At 35.3% G+C, this 20503-nt stretch overlaps 1 protein-coding gene across 3 annotated transcripts in view; it reads right to left on the bottom strand.

The window, feature by feature from the left end:
- Positions 1-538: 538 nt before the first annotated feature.
- CCDC178 (coiled-coil domain containing 178) overlaps positions 539-20503 on the bottom strand; it is a 239951-nt gene continuing 219986 nt past the window's right edge. For all 3 annotated transcript variants that reach the window (XM_079943528.1, XM_079943530.1, XM_079943529.1), the window contains one exon: positions 539-1561. In XM_079943528.1, the coding sequence (XP_079799654.1) occupies positions 1274-1561 (288 nt within the window). In that variant the 3' untranslated portion in view covers positions 539-1273. The remainder of the gene's footprint in view (positions 1562-20503) is intronic.

Genomic DNA, 20503 nt, shown 5'->3' with positions numbered 1-20503 from the left:
ATACAGTATAGCCATTGATTCTTTTATCCTCCTAAATTATCAGCAACAAATGAAATATGTTTAAACTCAATAACAATGTCAAATGCATGAAGTGATTGGCAAAACCTCCATGGATACACTGATATCCTTTCTTTGAATCCTGCACAATGGTTTGAGGACACTAAAATTTTGGCATATAGTTGTATTCTTAATTCTTTTCCAAACACACTTATTTCTTGATCTACCTTCATCTTGCTACTACTTCAATACAAATGTTTTAAGAGAAAAATACACACTCTCTCTCCCATTATATTTGGAAGCTTTAACTTGCGTGAGAGTAGATGGATGGGAAACAAAGGCTGTTTATAAGCAGCATAGTAGATGAATGTAATGTAATAGTTACTCACAGTTGCATAGTAATTTTATTTTCAAAGTAACTATGGCAGTTGGTCTCTTTTTTATTCCTAATCAAAATTTTCCTCTGAGGTAAATTTCACTTTACTGATAAGAAAACTGAGGTCTTAAAGGGTAAATAATTTGCCAAGATCACTGAGCTAGTAATTGGTAGAGCTTACACTCAAATCCTGGCCTGTCCTCCCTATATTCCATAATAGTAAATATAGTACTGAAGTTTTAAGCTACTAATTGATAGTGTAGTAATCTCGGTGACAACAGGAGAAAGGATTCATTAGCAATCTACTGGTTTTTACAGCTAGGTGAATTGTTAAAAATTAATCATGCCTCTAGTTTTTGAAATTTAAATTCTGGGAAGAAACAAAGATTCAAAGGAAAATAACTTTTCTTGTCAATGAGTAACTGGAGAAGAATATAGAGGAAGTGGCTGTATCTTAACACTCTAAGAATGGACCTTTCTCTTTGCTTTTGGATTTGTGGGCATATCGTGTGTTTTCCTTTTCCACTTTTAGTATTATAGAAGATTTTACAAAATATTTTAGAATTTCTGGTGATTTCCAGAAACCAGAGAGGTCAAGTTTCTCCAAGTTTCTAATTAAGCCTCATATTTAATAAGAAAACAGGAACCAAAATATGGAGCCCATACATCATGAGGAAGAATTAAAGGTATATCATGGAAAGTTACCTACATATGGAACTGAAATTTGAAATATATGATGATATATTTAAATCTATGCATTACAAATATTTGGTAGTTCAGGGCACAATAATTAAAAGCAAATTAGTATAACATTGTGGATTAGAAAGTATGCTTTTTCATTTCTCAAATATTTTTTCAAAATTCAACTTCAAAATGTTGATAAAAATATAAAACAAAACTTTACAAAAAGAAAACATGCCATTTGGTGGCATATAAAAGACCACCATAAGATTGGAGACCCCATGACTGACTACTTGTTACTTTTTGTGATACATACGTCAAGTAAATCATTATTTTAGAAAAATATGAAAAACTTACCTGTTTCTTATCTCGAATCAAACCATCAAGTGATAGCTGTTTTTCATATAGGTTGAAATAGTTGTCCTTTACTGTTAAGAATATATTCTGTAATTTCTGATACTCTCGAGCTAAATGTAGATTTTCTTCTAGTGAAACATCTTGTATTTTCTAGAAGATAAATATATACATGTACTTAATTAAATCATTGTAATTTATGTTTGAATTTTTACATTTGAATTATCTAAAAGTATTACATTATATATTGTAGAAAAATAAAACCAAAAAGATGCTTCCCTTGACACTAATATCCTCCTTGGATTTAATAATTTTCTTTCTTGATGCAAATGGTCTTTTTATTTATTTATTTATTTTTGAACATTGATTCATCAGAGTCTGTCTGACTTTTGTTCTCCTTCTTTCCCAGATCTCCCTCCACAATGCCTTGGGAAGTACCCAGTCCTGGAGGCTTCACTCAGCATCCCAGAAGACTTCCTCCAATGTCCCACCCCTTTTCGTTTTCTCAAGCCCCAGTGCTCAAGTAGATAGAAGACATCTGGAAGCTTAGAATCCTATTTCCAAGAGGTTCAGAGTGGTGGCACTCACAGAAAACATTCAAAACGCAGAGAAGTAAAGAGTAAAAAAGACGAGGAGCAAGGAACTCAACGTTTAGAAGCACCCAGAGAAAGCCATTATTTGTTACTAGTATACATTAGCTATATTCAAAGCTAAATCTGCTCTGTGAGCAGCTGAGAACTTTACAGCACTCCCCATGACTAAATATATATATGTCAAATCTAATACAAAACCCTCAGAATGTAACTTTTACTAACATTACCCACTCGCAAATTAGGGGCTGCCTTTCATTTTAAGTTAGAGGTGTGATTCAGTTTAGCTGTTGATTCTTTTTACATTTCTAGCACAGAAAATTTTCTTTGGCTGCTTCAAAAAATATGGAATTTATCAACAGCCTTAAATATTTTCAAACCTGTTAATCTAGTAACTCATCTTATGGAAATTTATCCTAATCAAAAAGCTTTATTTGTTACAACATTATTTATAGAAGCAGAAAGTTTTCAAAACATACAAATGCAGATTAATCATGACAATGATAATGATGATTAAATAACAAGATATAAAAATAACCATTGTGAAGCAATTAAAAATGTCTCTTTGGGAAAACTGCTATCACATCAAACCTTTAGTATAAGTTGTTAAAAAATATATCGCAGTATGAGAATGCGCATGGAGGAAATGTAATTCAGCAGAAAATTGCCTGTACAAATATTTCTCTATTTACACACTTGAAGAAGATTTATTAAGGTCAACAAACATTTTTCTCATGAAAGCCTGGTATCCATATTGATCTCTAATGATTAATACTATGTCATAGGTGTTCTTCAAAAAGCCAAAATGATGAACTGAGAACCATTTTAAGTGTCCTTGTCCTAATTCTGGCACAATAATTTAAAACTTTAGAAACTTCTATCTAATAAACTTGCTTAAAATCACAGAATTATCTTTTGGTAGGAGGACAAAGTGTCTATGAATATTTTTCTTTGGTGGAGATACCTTTGAAAAGATGGTTACAATTCTTTTTGATATCTTAACACTAATAGGAAAATCTAATCCTCAAGTGATTAATTTGAAGTTTGATACATGTTCTAAAGGAGGCATGAGAAGAAATCATTTTGAGTTTTTTGTTTGTTGTTTGACTTAAGCACATTCTGATACCTGAGATAGTCTACTTCTCTATTACATTTCTTTCAAGACCCAGATGACTATTATAAATGTTGAATTTGAGAGGAGTGCTACAAAAGTTGTGGAATTTGTTTAAAACTTATTTAATGGTACTTAATTGGGGATATATTTGGTACTTTATGCGTTGCTCATTGTGTAATGTACAGTTTTATTTCCAAACAATTGTATTTTCAATTTCTGTATGACACCAGTTGTTACTGTTTTATATGCCATAATTAGAGTAGATACTAAGAAACTAAACTGTGTATTTAGGCCAATGAATCTTCAAAACATTGTTACATCAGTCATGATACTTTACATTATCATTTCTCAGTAATGAATGTATAGAAGGATTTACCAATTCACTACCTATTCCTGAAAGTCAGTGACCTTCAGATGTGCAACGAAGTTTAAGTTTTTTAATTTTAAATAATGTATTCTGCTGACACTGAAAATGTTTTTTTATGTTTAACTGTGGTTCCACCTCACAACTCTGACTGGTTTAATTTTAACCAATGGTATTATAACATGCAAATGAAGCAAACAGTGAATGATAATTATTGGTGGATATGTGTCCAGGTGAAATAATGCTACCACTACTGGAGTTGAACAGCAAGCAGTAGAAGATATTAAATAAAGGCACAAAAGTTGGAGTTGGCAAAATAATAAAAGGGTGAGAAGAAAGAAGGAACTAATAACAGAAGTAGATGGCTTTTACATGCTTTTAAATTCAATCCAGCTAAATCTTATCAGTAGAGTCTTCCTACTTAAGGTCTTGACTAAACGCAAACTTACACAAAAAGTTTGTTTCTAAAACCATTAAAGAAAAATTTGACTGTAATCTCTATAGGTTAAAATAACTGCACTCTGAGTTGATTTACAATATTATTTTATTCATTCATTCATTCTCATTTTCATTCAGTTGCTTATTCAAAACTTTTAATTTAGTAACTACTGTATGCCAAGATTTAAGATGTAATGGTGAAACTCAAGAATTTGTGGTCTTATGGGAAAGATTTACATTTAAAAATCATAGAAATATATAATCAGAGTATAGAATTTACAATCTTTTGCATTTTTTTCTGTTTTCCATATGCATTAAACTCATTCCAAAGGTCTGAATAAACACTTTCTCAAAGTCAGATTTATTGGTATGTATTCAATTCCCATTATTAATGATTATTAAGATGAAACATTGGGAATATGGATTGATAAAGAGAAGAGAGGTTGAATGTCTGTTAATAGTTTCCATGTTGCCTAGAATTTAGTAAAGAAAATACTTAGCTTGAGGAGGGTTTGTTCTCTGTTATCTCAAATTATTAGTTAAACTTTGATGTTTGGGGGTATATTCAGCTTATCACCCCAATATTTTATTAGGAAATAAAGATTATGTTTATAAAGGGTGAACAAAAATTACTTATAAATTCCATGAGGGCTGACACCATCATTTTGTTTACCTGTAAGATATATTGTACAAAGCAGAGCTGAGATTAGTGGGGATCCAAGTTTTTAGTAAATGAATGAATGAATACACAGAATAAACAGTTAGGAAATGTATGCAGTTATCGCTTTAGAACTACACATTTTATTGGCCCACTTCCGTGGAACAACTTACTGATGATATTACAATGACGCACATTTATTTGTATTATTTGATACTATACTACTTCAGAGGTGAAAATTTTAAGGATGTATATAAAAAGAATTCATACAATATGTTTTTCAATTGAGTATTTGGACATTATTCTAAGGATATACCACATTGTCCAGACTGAGCAAGAGTTCTTTCTCTGGGTGCATCGTTGATTTTCACAAGGCACATGACTCCCTTGAAACTGTACACAGTGGGTTTCTTTTTGAATTACCTAATTAGCCCATGATCCTAAAAGTAATGAGAAACCATTGCTAAAGCAAGACCTGGCCTCTTCTGTCACCAAAAATGCTGAAAGATGAAGGCAGATTGCGACCCCAAGATATCAAAATAGTAGTTTTCCCTTTTTTTTCCACTTGACCTTTATTATTCTTTAAGCCATATATTTCATCTAGGATATTCCCTCCACTTTCTCTATTTTCAGCTTCTTTTTCTCACTCTTCCCCTTCTCCTTTCCCTCTCCCACTGGGTCAGTGGGGAATAGGGAATTATAATGAGAAATGAGTTCTTTTTGGACAAATATAGACCATATATCATCTATTTATGTTTCACCTTGTGATATATAGACAAGAACTTAGAAATAAGGCTGAATTTGAATGTTAACTTATGCATTCCACACATAATGGAATGGCTACTGTCCTAGTTATTATAATTACAGACAGGGAAGGAAAGTCAATGAGAAGTCAGGTGAGGCAACTTGTATTTTCCAAAAATGGCCACAGAAATATTTTCATTCCCACATGTTCTTCCAGAACCTGTCACTGCCTATCAAGAACAGTCTATATCTCCTTCCCTTGAACGTGGAGAGACTTGTGGCTTCTCCAGCCAATAGAGTATGGTGGAAATATTGCTGTGTGATTTCCCAGGCTAGTTTATTTAAAAGGACTAATTTATTGAAAAAGCTAGTTTATTAAAAAAAAAAAAAAGCATACAGTTTCTGCCTGGCTCTCTCCTTGGGGACATTTACACTTGGACCAGCCACTATGTTGTGAGGAATTCAGGCCACATGGAGAGGTTATTGGTGTTGTAGCTGTTCCAGTAAACAACCCTAGCTCAGGTCTCAGATAACAGCATCAACTGTGAGTAAATGAGTCATCTGAAGATGATTCCAATGCTTAGTTTTCAAGTCATCCAGATGATGGTTTAGAGTGTGTGAGAAGAGACAAGCTGGCCCTGCTATGTCCTGTCCAAATTTCTGACACATAGGATCCTGTGCCATGAAGTTTTGGGGTATTTGTTATGCACCCATAGCAACCGAAACACCAGGCATCTTGTGCAAGGTTACAAACTTATTAAGTGGAGGACCTGGCTTTGTACCCAGGCCGACTGGCTCCAGATCCCATACTCTGCACCATCCAGTATACCTCCTTCATAAACATAAGCCAGCATTCTCTAACTCTACACAATGCCATCTTTATAAAACCTAACGACATTAAACAATCAGATCAAATAACACAATTACCTTGTTCTGAGCCTATTTCCACCAACCTCTTTTCATAAATCTGGCTAACACATAGCTTGTTGACATAGATACATTGGACTGCTGAAGGAAATTAGAACTTGGTCCCCTTGGTAGCTACTTTTCATTGTAAGTCAATATGGGTATGCTGGTTACCTATAACCAGTCTTGGGTTTTTGATCTACATAATTCCATATTCCGTGATTTGATTAGGCCTGATATATTCACTGGCAAGACCGTGTGTCAAGTGCATAGACCTTTACAGCTGAGGCCTGCACAACTCTGGACTACAGTTGATTGCAACAGAGTAATGCTACATGTTGAGACCTCTGGAGGTCCAGCCAGATACACTTACTTTGGAGAAAGCCTAAATCCATTTGAACTTTTTTTTTTTTTTTTTTGAGCGAAGGGTGGAGGGGATCATTTGTTTTTAATTTAAGGACTAATGGCAAAGGAGAGTACAAGAAAAAAACTTGATCTAAACATTCTAGAGAGATGGTTATGATCAAAATATTTGCATGGTACATGTAGGTGTAGAAAACCTACACAGCTATTTACAAATGTTTTAGTGTTATTAAAATAGTCCTAGTGCCGGGCTTCCCTGGTGGCGCAGTGGTTGAGAGTCCGCCTGCCGATGCAGGGAACACGGGTTCGTGCCCCGGTCCAGGAGGATTCCACGTGCCGCGGAGCGGCTGGGCCCGTGAGCCATGGCCACTGAGCCTGCGCGTCTGGAGCCTGTGCTCCGCAATGGGAGAGGCCACAACAGTGAGAGGCCCGCGTACCGCAAACAACAACAACAACAACAAAAAAACAAAAAATAGTCCTAGTGCCTATGACTAAATTTATAATGTCATCTATACCCTCAGTTACTCTTAATACAGGCATTTGGATCCAGTTCACTGGGCAGATGGGCTAGGTCCTTCTCTCAATTATGCATTCATCATAAGAGAGTTGTCATCTTCTGACCCAGTTCTAATTCTAACTGTCTGATCCTAATGTGATTATGTGTGGCAGACTCAGATGATCTTTTCTGATGATCTGTCTGTCATCTCCTGATTCTTGGTTGTTAATAGTCTTCTGCAGACAGCTCCTTGCTTTCTTGCATCTTGCCAGGGCTCTGCTGGCTGTTGCTGCCGTGTCTGTGTCCTTACACCGACTGCACCACACTCACTCTAGTCCCACGGTTCGAAAGAATTGACTTGCTACCAGAACTACCGAAAGCAAAAGTTGTATTGCTGATATTTATTGATCAATGTACTCTAGAGCATCCTCACTTCTAGCTTTCATTCATTTATTCATTTGCTCAATCATTTGTTTAGCAAACCGTTAGTAGGTTTACCATGTATGTCCAACTCTATAATTACTCCAGGGATTAAAGAGAAGGCTGGATGTGAACTTTTTTCACCAGGGATTACAGGCTAGACCGGGAGGAGGCAGAGTGGAACCAAGTCCATTCCAGGTATTTCTTTTCTTTCTTTTTTTTTTTTTTTTTTGCGGTACGTGGGCCTCTCACTCTTGTGGCCTCTCCTGTTTCGCAGCACAGGCTCCGGACGCACAGGCTCAGCGGCCATGGCTCACGGGCCCAGCCGCTCCGCGGCATGTGGGATCTTCCCGGACCGGGGCACGAACCCGTGTCCCCTGCATCGGCAGGCGGACTCTCAACCACTGCGCCACCAGGGAAGCCCCTCGAGGTATTTCTTGAAGTACCCTGAATTGATTCTACCAGGTGGGGAAAACGGGGTCAGAAAAGGCTTCATAGAAGAAATAAACGGTGACCTGAATCTTAGAAGAACCATTTTATTTGGCTGGTGATATAAGCTGTCCTGCCATTTGGGTCAGCATATATTTGAGAAAACTGGATGAGTCAATTGAGAACAATGTTTTGTTGGCCCCTTTAGGACTATTAGATTATTGTTTCCTATGACTTGTGAATTAGACTTTCATAGATCATGTTAAGGGTTCTGTTATCTCTTGACTTTAAAATGATACAATGTAAATAGTGAAATGTGCCCATATATTTAGTATCTCACTGATGCACAGCATCATACATAACACTCCAAGCACCAGTGTTTCAGTAGCATGTGATCCTGTACAGATGCTCATGCCTTACACCATTGATATCATACCACCCAATCTCCACAGTCCCCACATTTGCTTTTGGTACATCTCTGCCAGTTAAGGGCACTGGATTGGTAGTGTTGTATGCAGTGATGTTTTGATGTTATTAAAGCAGGCATCAGTACTGAGACTGATTCACAGAACGTGCAGGGGACAGACTTTAGAATAAATGAGACATGGAGGTTCCAAGTCTCTTTGTGAACACTACTGCTTCAAAAGCATTCTCTTTGATTTGCGGGAATTAGGGTGGTGAACACAAATGCTTAAAATACATGCTAATTCTCTAACAATATAACAGACACGGAGAAAACGCATACTTTTCAGATGCATCACCTACTGTGTGCATGGAGGCATTACTGTATTGCTGCTCCCTTAAAATCTATACACCAATTACTACAGAAAACGAGAGCTCTCCCAGTGTTTCCAAGGAGTAAGTCTGTGAGAATGATATGTGTCGATACCCTGGAGTCTCAAAGGAGCACATAACTGTTTTAACTCTCCCAGGACCCACTTCCTTGTCTGTGCTGCCATGGAAACCAGTCTCTTGTCCAACTCGAGTTCTCCGATAATTAGTCTTGAACATTCTTGATTTTTAAATGCATAAATCAGTCCTCTGCATCAAGGTTGTAACATGCCTCAAACTCTACATATTATCATGTTTGACAAAATGCTCTCTATTCACTAATTTATTAGCAACTGGTATACACAAAGCACTGTGGGGGACACTGTGAGAGTTCAAAGAGCACCTTTAGGACATTGATAAAAACCTGCCACCTTGTCACTGCTAGACAGACACCAGCGGATGCTCTGCTTAGGTCCTCCACCTCAGCGCCCACGTAAGCGACCACACACAGGACCCCTTGTCTGAGCTCCCTGACGGGCTTACACATTTGGCTATGGCTGGTTTACTCAACAGTTTACTAATGGACACTACAGCATTGCCTCTCAGAACTCAGAAAACATCCATTGGGAATTTATGAGTACTTGGTATTAGCCCTGCTTTTCCTTATTATGTTTTGACTCTGTCCAATGTATATATTTGACCAGGAATTATTGACACCAGCATGAAAAACGACACAATTTCAGGGCCAAAGGAGCTTGCAATCAGATAGGGGACTTGAGGCATTCCCAAAGCTAACTACATTAGATTACATTAAACATGAAGAAGGATGGAAGACATATCCAAACTATGAGACTAGCTCCATGAGAGAGCAGCCCAGTGAAAGTGAGGGGCAAAGCTTCAAGGAAGAGTCAGTTTTTGAATAGATTCTAAAGATATTTCATACACAAAGTGTTGTATATGTTCTTGGCAGGGAAAAATCTGGCTTGGAAACATAGATGCTTGTTAAATATTAAAAAGCACTTGATTAATATGGGTTTGTGGGGGGTTTTTTGTTTGTTTTTTTCTAAAGGAAGATTTACCTCCATGTTGCCTGTAGCTTTTCTCCTACAGCTACTCAATGGCTTTAGGGATCGCTAAAGATGGATGCCACTTACATTAGCTATTAAATTTTTATTTGATCCAATTTTCTTCAATATAATTCAAAGTCCCCTCAAAGTATTTGGTATAAGTGATTAGAGAAACAAATTATATAATGAGAAAAAGAGAGTAAAAATCGGTGTAATGTAATCTATATCCCCAATATATTTTTCCAAGTTAAAATACACGATTTAAACAAATACATGTATGTCCTCAGTAAGTGACAGTCACAGTACTAATAATTACCCTAAACTTTCTTTTTACTTGATTAAATAAACTTTAAAAATTTAATCCTGAATATATATGAATTTAATAATGTGTCTTCTAATATTGTTTAAGATTGTTAAACAGAAACATATTTGCATACTATTTCCTTTTTAAACATCCCTACACATTATTATAATTTAACTCTATTTCAATTGTCAATATTTTAAAATACATTTTTCACATCTGCTACTCTTTTCACCATTTCATATGAAAGACTGAACAACCTCCTCTACGTGGGCACCTCCTGATGTGAATGGTTTAAGTTTAGAAAGGTTTCCTATTTACTCACATTTTAATGATATACATTTCTACTTCACTGGTGGAAAAGGCTGATCAGTCACAGAAAGGTCAGTTAACACTAAATAGACTCTTTCTTTATGTAATTACAAAGAATAATATCTTTGTGCTGAGGGCACTGCACGTGGAGTGGGTGATGCAGAGAATTAATGTGCTGCCTTGTTGGCCCATGGGATAGAGATTCCAATACAGTAACCACAACTTATTCTAATTATGCAGCTTTAAAAGGTCATCAGCAAAAAGAGTCAAGGAATTATCAGCTAACTTTATCATAAAGTGATAATGTACTACATAAATGCAGAAACTATAAGAACAGTACCTTGAAACTTTATTATAAATGAGAGGAAGACTGATCTAAGAGGTTGAAGGACGTATATTATGGCATAAATTGAGTAAGCTCATTGAGAAACTAAAATACATGCTATTTCATAATTTCTTATTGGTGTAGTCAGGTAACCTGATCTCACCTGATATTTGTAGAAAATGTTTAATCTTGAAAATTCCTTTTTATATTTAATGCCAATTTCTTTGCCACACTCATGTTATGGCATAAATTCTGGTAGAATTTAAATATTTCTTTAAAAAATCTATTTGTTATAAAATGATGCATGCTGATTATAGTACATGCAAATAAAAGAGAGGTACATGAAGTAGAAAATTAAAGCCCCTCATTGCAGTAACCACAGTCAGTTTTATACCCCAGAGACAGTATTAACAATTTGGTGCAAGTCCTTAAGGAATAGAAAATTTTTAAAAATTCTTACATGGACAATGAGAAAATGGAGGCCAGGAAAGTCAATTTCTTGTCCAAGGCTGCTTAAGAAGAAAGCAGCAATAAGGTGAGGGCCCAATCTGATTTCAGCCTAACTACCATCTTGGGACTACATCACTTCCTAATCGTGAATGTGAATTACAGGGCCCTTAAGATTCCAGATTGATATGTGTAAATGCTTTCATTTCTGAATACTCTATAGAATTACATCAGTCTTTCAAAAGAAACTGTATTCTCATAGAAAAAGCATCCTTTAAAATAAGAAAAATGCGCCTCAGTGTCTTTTCCTTGGGAATACAGAGTCCGAAAACATTAGACTCATTGACCCAGAGGTGCCAGATATGAAACGTACAGCAAATAATTTGCAGTCTAATAAAATATCCTATGGATAGAATTATCACCAATGTTTTTTTCTCTTTTGTTCCTCTCAGATATTCCTCTTACTGAGAAATAAAAGATCATGAGCATCTCTAACCACCTGATGTGGTCCACACTGGGGCGCTGTCTAAACCTTGTAAAGATTCTCAAGTAGAAATAGGATTTAAAATACCTAAGGCAATTTTCTATAGAGGCTCATCTTTAGACATATCTAATTCCCCAGATAACTACATCCCAGTATGGGAAAAATCATATAGAACAGGGATCATGGCTGTCTGGCTGAATCTAGCCCACTACCTGCTTTTGTAAATAAAAGTTACTGGAGCACCGTCACACCCATTAGTTTATACACTGTCTAAGGTTGTTTCTGCACTGCAGTGGCAGAGTTAAATAGCTGCAATACAGGCTAAGTGGACCCCAAAGCCTAAACTCTTTATTGTCTTTCCCTTTACACAAAATGTTTGCTGACCCCTGCTTTAGACCCTAAATTAATATATAAGTATCATGCAAAACAAAGTTCCAATTTAGACCTCTCATTTAAGATCTACTTGGGCGCTTCCCTGACGGCGCAGTGGTTGAGAGTCCGCCTGCCGATGCAGGGGACACGGGTTCGTGCCCCGGTCCGGGAAGATCCCACATGCCGCGGAGCGGCTGGGCTCATGAGCCGTGGCCGCTGAGCCTGCGCGTCTGGAGCCTGTGCTCCGCAACGGGAGAGGCCACAACAGAGAGAGGCCCGCGTACCGCAAAAAAACAAACAAACAAACAAAAAACATCTACTTGGGCTGTACTTATGATCCCGCATAAAGAAAGACTGCTGGAAAGCATTTTCTTTATTTTTCCAGCAGAGGCACGCACTAAGGAGACAGCCAATATTAATACCATCTCCAAGACCTTAAAAAAATAATGAGATGCTCGTAAGCTTTTTAAGTACTCTCAAAACAGAGTAACTTTGCAGAGAGTTGTCAGATCTATTAAGACACCATAAACAATGCCCAGATTTATTTACCCTACACTTTCTTTAATTAAATGTGGTTCATTCAGCTCTTGCATTATAGGAAGCTAGAGGTCTGTTAATTTTTCCACTCCTGCAACTTCTGTTTTGGGGGTCTGGGATTAACTTTATGTTGCCAAGTGGAAGTTTAATTTTGTAGGGGACATTCTTTTGCACAATGGCTACGTAAAATGTGGTAGTCACCTACCATGAAAGACTGTAAAGTGATTAAAAGAAATACACTAGATATACAACATAGCAACACAGTGATCTTTAAAATATGGTGCTCAGTGGAGAAGACGCAGAATGATAAATATTGCATAACTCAGCTCATGAGGGAAAGTACCAATGGGAGTCAGAGAGAAACAGGAATTTGGAATTAAGGGTGGAGGGAAAAAATAAATTAAGAGTTAACACCTTGAGGATATGTAAATTCTATATAGTCAGGAATGACACTCTTAAAATAATTAAGTGGTTGGGTTCTTAGATCTTCCAGGTTTTTCCAGGGGGTTAATGAAAAACCCTTAAAATAAGATAAATCAAACATCAAACAACTCTGGAAATATATCTCTGCAACAATAGGTTCCCCAGGGGCCACAACCCTAAGATTTATTCTGTACATCATCTAGTCATGGCCAAAGTAAATGAAGGCATAAAGAAATATGTCATTATAATTATGTACCAAATTCATGGTTTCTCTCTATGCCTTCTTTTTCTCTTTTCATTTTTGCTTTTCCTCAACGTATTTATTCCTCTTTTCTTCTTTCTGCTTCCTCCTTGTTATCTTTGTGAAGCATGAAATCGTTCAACTGTCTAAGGTCTTCTTGTTATCACACTTCCCTTCTGAAGACACCATCTTCCTTTCCCATCCTTTCCTCAACTTACTATTCTTTCAAAGCCACTTCTTTCTTTCTGCATTATGGTATGGAAACAGAAGTGTCTCGAAGAAAAATGTTTGGGAAATTCTGAGTGACTTACTTATTTTTTCCCACAAAGTAAGACAGTTTATGAAAATCCAATACAATAGAAGAGAGTGAGATGTATATGTGTAATTCATTTTATGGCTGCCTTTTTATCTTTGATTTGTCTAGATACTAATTTGGATAGTGGTGGTGAAAAAGTGAATGAAACTTAAAACTGTTGGTCTATCTGGAAAGGTTGGTTAGAGATATTTTAGGTTTTTGTATCAATATGCCACGTCAGCCTAGCAGGAAGGTACAAGAGCATCAATGTGATAATTTTGCATAAGTAAGTAAAGTATATGACAAATACAATTGTATACTTATACACACACAGAGATACACATAGTTTTATAGTTTTAATCTTTTGACAGATATTAAAAAGCCAGAGAATGAAAAAAATGTAGAACAAGCTGAAATCTCTTTAGAAGCAACGCAGGACACAGAAACAATAAACCAGGCATTTGTAATAAAGTATTTGTTATTGGGAAGTAATTCCTAGTTCATTAATAGTAAATACTGTATATATGTACTGTTATGTGGTGAAATGTGTGAAGATTAGCATTTGCAACTTTTCTTGGAAAACTGGCACAGGTAAGGCACAGTCAGTACTATATAGTATATTATATACCATGTATATCTCTGTCACTGCAATCACCATGTTTTATTATAGTTATTATATTTGTATTAATTTCATCACTTCTATGAACTTTCTATGCCTTATTAATTTTTTTTTTGGCTGCGCCGCACAGCTTGTGGGATTTTCGTTCCCTGACCAGGGATGGAACCGGTGCCTCCTGTAGTGGAAGCTCGGAGTCTGAACCACTGGACTGCCAGGGAAGTCCCAATGCCTTATTAATTTTTGCCCCAGTGCTTTTGGTACATAGTAGTCTCTCAGTCAACATTATTGAATGAATGAATAAATGAGTGAAATTGCATAATACTCATGTCTTGTTGCACACAAGAGGTACCGACACAGAAAAAAATGGGTGGACTGAACATTGATGGCTTTTATTTTTACTGAAGTATCTACTTCTGCCAACTATTCCTTCATGAGTGGGCTTTTCAGAGTATTATACATGGATGGCATTTTATGTGTTTTTTATTCTGTAGATGAACATTCACAATTAATTTTTACAACATAAAAACAAAGGAATTTACCCATTTACATATTGACTGAGAAAAATAATAAGGTTTCCAGTTCTTTTAATCCTAGTTTGCAAAAGCATTTCACTGTATAATCTCTCAGTGTTGTATTCCAGTTTACTTGTAGGTTTTCCTTGGAAGACTAACAGAAATCTAAACTACCTGCTTTGCTGCCTTTATACACTTTGTTAAGCTGTGTTCTCACAACTCAGGAGATTAAAATTAAAAAAGTAGTAAAACAGTTTCACACGAAATAACTACAGAGAGGATCTTCATGGTTGCAAACTGAGATGAGCAATTTACAAGAACTGAAAAAGAACAAAAGCAGCATTCACATTACCTTATCCCAAACTGTTTTGAACAAAGCAATAATAAATTTCCTGTGTTGGGCTTCCCTGGTGGCGCAGTGGTTGAGAGTCCGCCTGCCGATGCAGGGGACATGGGTTCGTGCCCCGGTCCGGGAAGATTCCACATGCCGTGGAGCGGCTGGGCCCGTGAGCCGTGGCCACTGAGCCTGCGCGTCTGGAGCCTGTGCTCCGCAACGGGAGAGGCCACAATAGAGAGAGGCCCGCGTACCGCAAAAAAAAAAAAAAAAAAAAAATGTCCTGTGTATTTCAATTACTTAAATATGAAAGAGTGAAACATGTTTTAAATCGATACAACACTTTATATACCTCACTCTCTTCAGATGAGATAGGCAAGGCTACTCAGTTTCGTAGGATTCATCCTTACTTTGTCCCAGGTCATAACAAGTGCCATTCCCTAACCCTATACGCTTGCCAATGCAAGATCAACTTTTCTTCCTCATGAAAGTTTCTTTCAATTTTTTTTTTTTTCCAAAAAGGAGAAAAGGAAAAATGGAAGGAAGGAAAGAAGGAAGGAAGAGCAAGCCTCCTGGAATCAGATGCTACATCCACTCCAGAAATCTTCAGTGGTAAATCTTCAGTTGTTACCTTTCTTTGATCTCAGAGTAATGACTGACCTGAGGATAGCCCTTATGTGGAAACCTGTTCATATGCAGTTACGTACTGAAATTTAGAACCACTCAAATGGAGAAGCTCATGAACGTGATTTTGAATAAAATGATACTCATGGAAGCTATCTGAAGTCCACGCAGGGCTCCATTCTTCCAGGCATCTGTGATCAAATCAGCCCTTCAGAAGGCGTCTCCTTGGGGGTTCATGGATAACTATTACAGCTCCAATTCCGGGAATTTATGAATATGCTACTCCTCGTAGCAGAGGGGACTTTGCAGATGTGAGTAAAGATACAGATCTTGAGATGAAAAGATTATTCTGGATTATATAGGTGTGACTCTCTAATCACATGAATTCTTCCAAGTGGAAAATCTTTTCCTGACTGAAGTTCAGAGGACGTGAAGGAAGAAGCAGGAGAAATTTGAAGTGAGAGAGAGAGACTTGAGACCCATCTCCTTTTCCCCTTTGAAGATGGAAGAAGGAGGCTACAAGCGAAGAAATGCAGACAACCTCAAGAAGGCAGAAATGGCCCTCTGCCCTCGGCCAGAAAGCAAATAGGGCCTAGTTCCCACAGCCCCAAGGAACTGAGTTCTGCCGACAATCTAAAACAGGTGCCTCTTTCCAGCCTCCAGAAGAGAACGCAGCCCTGCCGACAACTGGATTTTAATCAGGTGAGATTCACGAAAGACTTCTGACATACAGAACTGTAAGATGATAACGTAGTGTTCTTTCAAGCTTCTAAGTTTGCAGTTATTTATTATGGCAGCAACATAAAACTAATATGGTGACAAGAATTATGTTAGGTTTATCAAAAGTAATAATATGTTGCATAAAAACTAACAGTTTAATGATGGAAAATCAAACACTGCAGTTTCTTTGCAACAAGTTCATTAACAAATAAATCTTAGAAACTATTAATTAAATCATGTATTTTGTATAAAACATTTGCTCTCTATCAGTATGTAAAGTAACATAGCATGTCAATAACAACTGAAAAATTAATTCTAAACATTAGATAGACTATGCCACGAGCTCCCAACTAAATTTCTGCATATGTTAACTGTAACAGATAAACTATCATCTCTATTTTGAAACAAGTTTATTAATTCACTTGATCATTTTTCGATTATATTTTAAAGGTCTATTATTATATTAGTAAGAAAATTTTGATAGTTCTTTGTTTCTTCCTCAAGATTAAATATAAACTTGATTATATTATGAAAGTCTTATTCTGTTAAGTAAAAAAGTCTCTCTAGTTAATCATTTTTAAATGACTAACTTGTCTGCTGATAGCTGATCATGCGAATGGTTTTGAAAAAATGTTTGTATGTTTTGAAAAATTCTGGTTGAATTATTAAGAATTATATATATACACATATATACGTTTATGTGTGTGTGTGTGTATATATATATATATATATATATATATATATATATATATATATATATATAAACCCTTCTGTTAAGAGACATTATTTGTGCTAGGGAAAATTATAAAAAATAAGAACAAAACACAGCATATAAAAAAGACATCCCTGCCTGTTATCAAGGACTTGTGTTGAACAACAGAAGCTGTTCTGGGCTACTTCTGCACGTTAATTTCTGAGCTGTAAGTCAGTGTGGTAATGGCACAGTCATGGGTTTGTTCTTCATTACAGTGGCAGCCGGGTCCAGTCTATCCCCTCTTTCCGTGTCACATGTAGTTACAAATGATTCAAATACGGCGATTGATATAATACCCACATTATAACTTTTGATAGGCTGAGACATTGGTGGGTGAATAATTTTTTAAACTTTCAGGAATATTAACCAACTATTGCAAATATAAAGATTGCTGGGTTTCTGAGATAAATGTACAATTTTATACCTACATACACGATACAAAGAGAATAAACTTTTCAAAATTGCTGAAACATCTGAATGATAAAATGTTTAAAGAAATTTTATTGTACTCTTTTAAATCCAGAATATACATTCAATATTCACATTAATCGAATTTTGTTAAAAAAATGCAAAATTTTTGCAGTTGGTGTATATCCTTTATAAAATGGTTGTGGTAAGTGTGTTTTCTATTCATTAAGGTCTATATTCATTACATTGGTTTGCTTTACACTTTTTATTTGAGGTACAACATACATAATTATATAAGAATTGATAAATTTTTATACATGAATACCCCTACATAACCACCACCTAGATGGAAATATAGAAAAAAATACCCTCACACCAGAAGATTCACTCACATCCATTCCCAGTCAATAACAAACACTCCCAACACACACGTTTTGCTTGTTTTGATCTTCATATAATTATAATTCCAAGCTACGTATTCTCTTCAGTCTGTCATATTTTTCTTAATATTAATTTTGTTGGATTTATTCATATTTTTTGTGTGGCAACACTTCATTTTGCTATATATTACTCCATTCTATGAATAAGCTGCAATTTATCCATTCTACTGTTGATGAATTTCTGTGGGGAAACTACTATGAATAAAGCTGTTATTAACATATTTTACAAAATATTAACGTATTTTGGTGCACAGGTGCACTAATTCGTGACATCTGTAAGTGGAATCATATATGCATATGTCCAACTCTAGTTGATAGTGTCAATATTTTTAAAATATTTACTTTTAAAATTTACCTTTACAAATTTACCTTCCCAGCTGAGATATGAGAGTTCCTATTGGTCTACATTTTTATCTATACTTTTAAATTTTAGCCCTATAGAAAAGTGTGTAGAGACAAGTCATGGTGGTTTTAATTTGCATTTCTATGATTATTCTATTGAATGTCTTTTCGTATTTATTGCCCACTTGTATAGTTCCTTTTGTGAAGTGATTTTCAAGTCTTTCACCAGTTTTTCTCAATTACGTTGCCTGAGTTTATTGTTTTGTTAGGGGTTCCTCATTTATTGCGGATGAGAGTACTTTGCTGGATATATGTATCGTCAAGTATTTTTTTCTAAGCTGTGGCTTGTCTTTTCATTCTTTAATGGTGTCCTTTGATGAATGGAAGTTCTTAATTTTAAGAGTTTATGAACTTTTTCTTTCATGGTTTGTTCTTGTGTCCTATTTAAAGCATCTCTGGCAATACTAGAATAACTCAGATGTTCTCATATGTTTTTCTCTGAAAGCTTTATATAACTTCCACATTTACATCTGTAGTATAGGTGGAATTGATTTGTGTATATGTTGTGAAATAAAAGGTCAAGGTTCTTCTTTTAAGTATAGATATCGAATCTATCATGCATCATTTAATTTTGATTCAGCACCAATTATTTTCCAATACATTCTTTTTTACACTCTTTTGGTGTCAGCTTCTTATAAATCAAGAGGCCATGTTTACATTCTAAGTCTGTTTCTGGAACCTCTATTCTGTCTTGTTGTTCACTTATATATCTACTAATAGCACACTTTCTTATACTGTGAACTTATTGTAAATCTGGATAACAGGTAGGATAATTTCCCAACTTTGGCCCTCTTCAAGTCTGTATTCACTATACTTGACTCTTTGCATTTCCTTATACATTTCAGAATTCTCATGCATCAACTTCCAGAAATTCCAATTAAGTTTTTAATTTTGATTCCATTACATGTATAAGTTGGCTTGGAGAGAATTCACATTCTTCAAAATATTGAATTTCATAAATTTAGTAGATTCATAATTCATAAACTTAGTAGATCACTCCATATATTTAGAATTTCTTTGATTTTTCTCAAAAATGTTTTGTAGTTTTCTATGGAGAATGCTTATACTTCTTATGGTGGATATATACCTAGGCATTTGATGTTTAGTTGTTCAATTATAAATAGTATCCATTTTAAGATTTTATTTTCTAGTTATTTGGGGCCAGTTTATAGAAATACTATGAATTTTTATTTATTCTATATCCACTGACTCCCTCAAATTCAAAAATTTAGCAGTTTATCTGTAGAGTCATTTGAACTTTCTATGAACAAATAATGTTTTCCAATGATTGCAGCTTCTAAAGCCGTCTTTTATCATGTTAAGAAAGTTATTTTCTATTTCTAGTTTTCTGAAAGGTATCATGAACGGCTTTTGAATTTCACAAAAGGCTTTTTCTGTATCTACTGATATTATTATTTGATTCATTTCTTCCTTTTATTGTTAATGTGATAAAGTATATTAATTTTTTTAAGGCTGGAAATTGTTTATTTTGATTTTGGGTAGGTCAAATATTCCCCTACCCAATTTTGCACATTTTTAATTACTTTTTCACATTCTATTTTCCTCCATGGATTATTTTTTAAAAATAACCATTTATTGAAACACAATTAATAAGAGAACAGCAGTAAGATATAATGGGAATAACAGGTCAGAATCTATTGTGTACTAGCTGTGTATTACTATTACCCTTCATTTATGAGAATAATAAAATTTGCTCTGCCTGCCTAACATGATGGCTATAAAGATTAAATAACTGGTAGAAGTGAAAATGCATGGTAAACTACAAAGAAGGACTATTAATATAAAGGGCAAATTGTCAATTACTATTATACAGTTCACTATAATTCTATTTAATAAAGTAATAATGAGATACGTAACAATCTTCTTCCCTAGTACTTTTATTTTTCTTGAATATTAAAGCAAGCTTTGTCTACTGATTTTCTTCCCCAAAGCTATCCAAATTTACCAAAACTGACAAATGAGAAAGTTACAAGTTGATGAGTCTTTATCCAACTGCTGTGTTAAATAATAACAAATTATTTATTCTGCATTCATAAATTCATAAATTACATATCAAAATTTAATAAGCCTGGTCTTCCTTATATCAATGCTTTGATAAGAAACAGAATCACAATTTTTATATGGGTTTCATCTAAATATAGCTTCTTATAGTGAACTAAACACA

This window comes from Stenella coeruleoalba, assembly GCF_951394435.1.
Source record: "Stenella coeruleoalba genome assembly, chromosome: 14".
NCBI classification, from domain to species: domain Eukaryota; kingdom Metazoa; phylum Chordata; class Mammalia; order Artiodactyla; family Delphinidae; genus Stenella; species Stenella coeruleoalba.
Note: the sequence above shows the minus strand (reverse complement) of the source record. Positions and strands in the feature narration are given on the sequence as shown.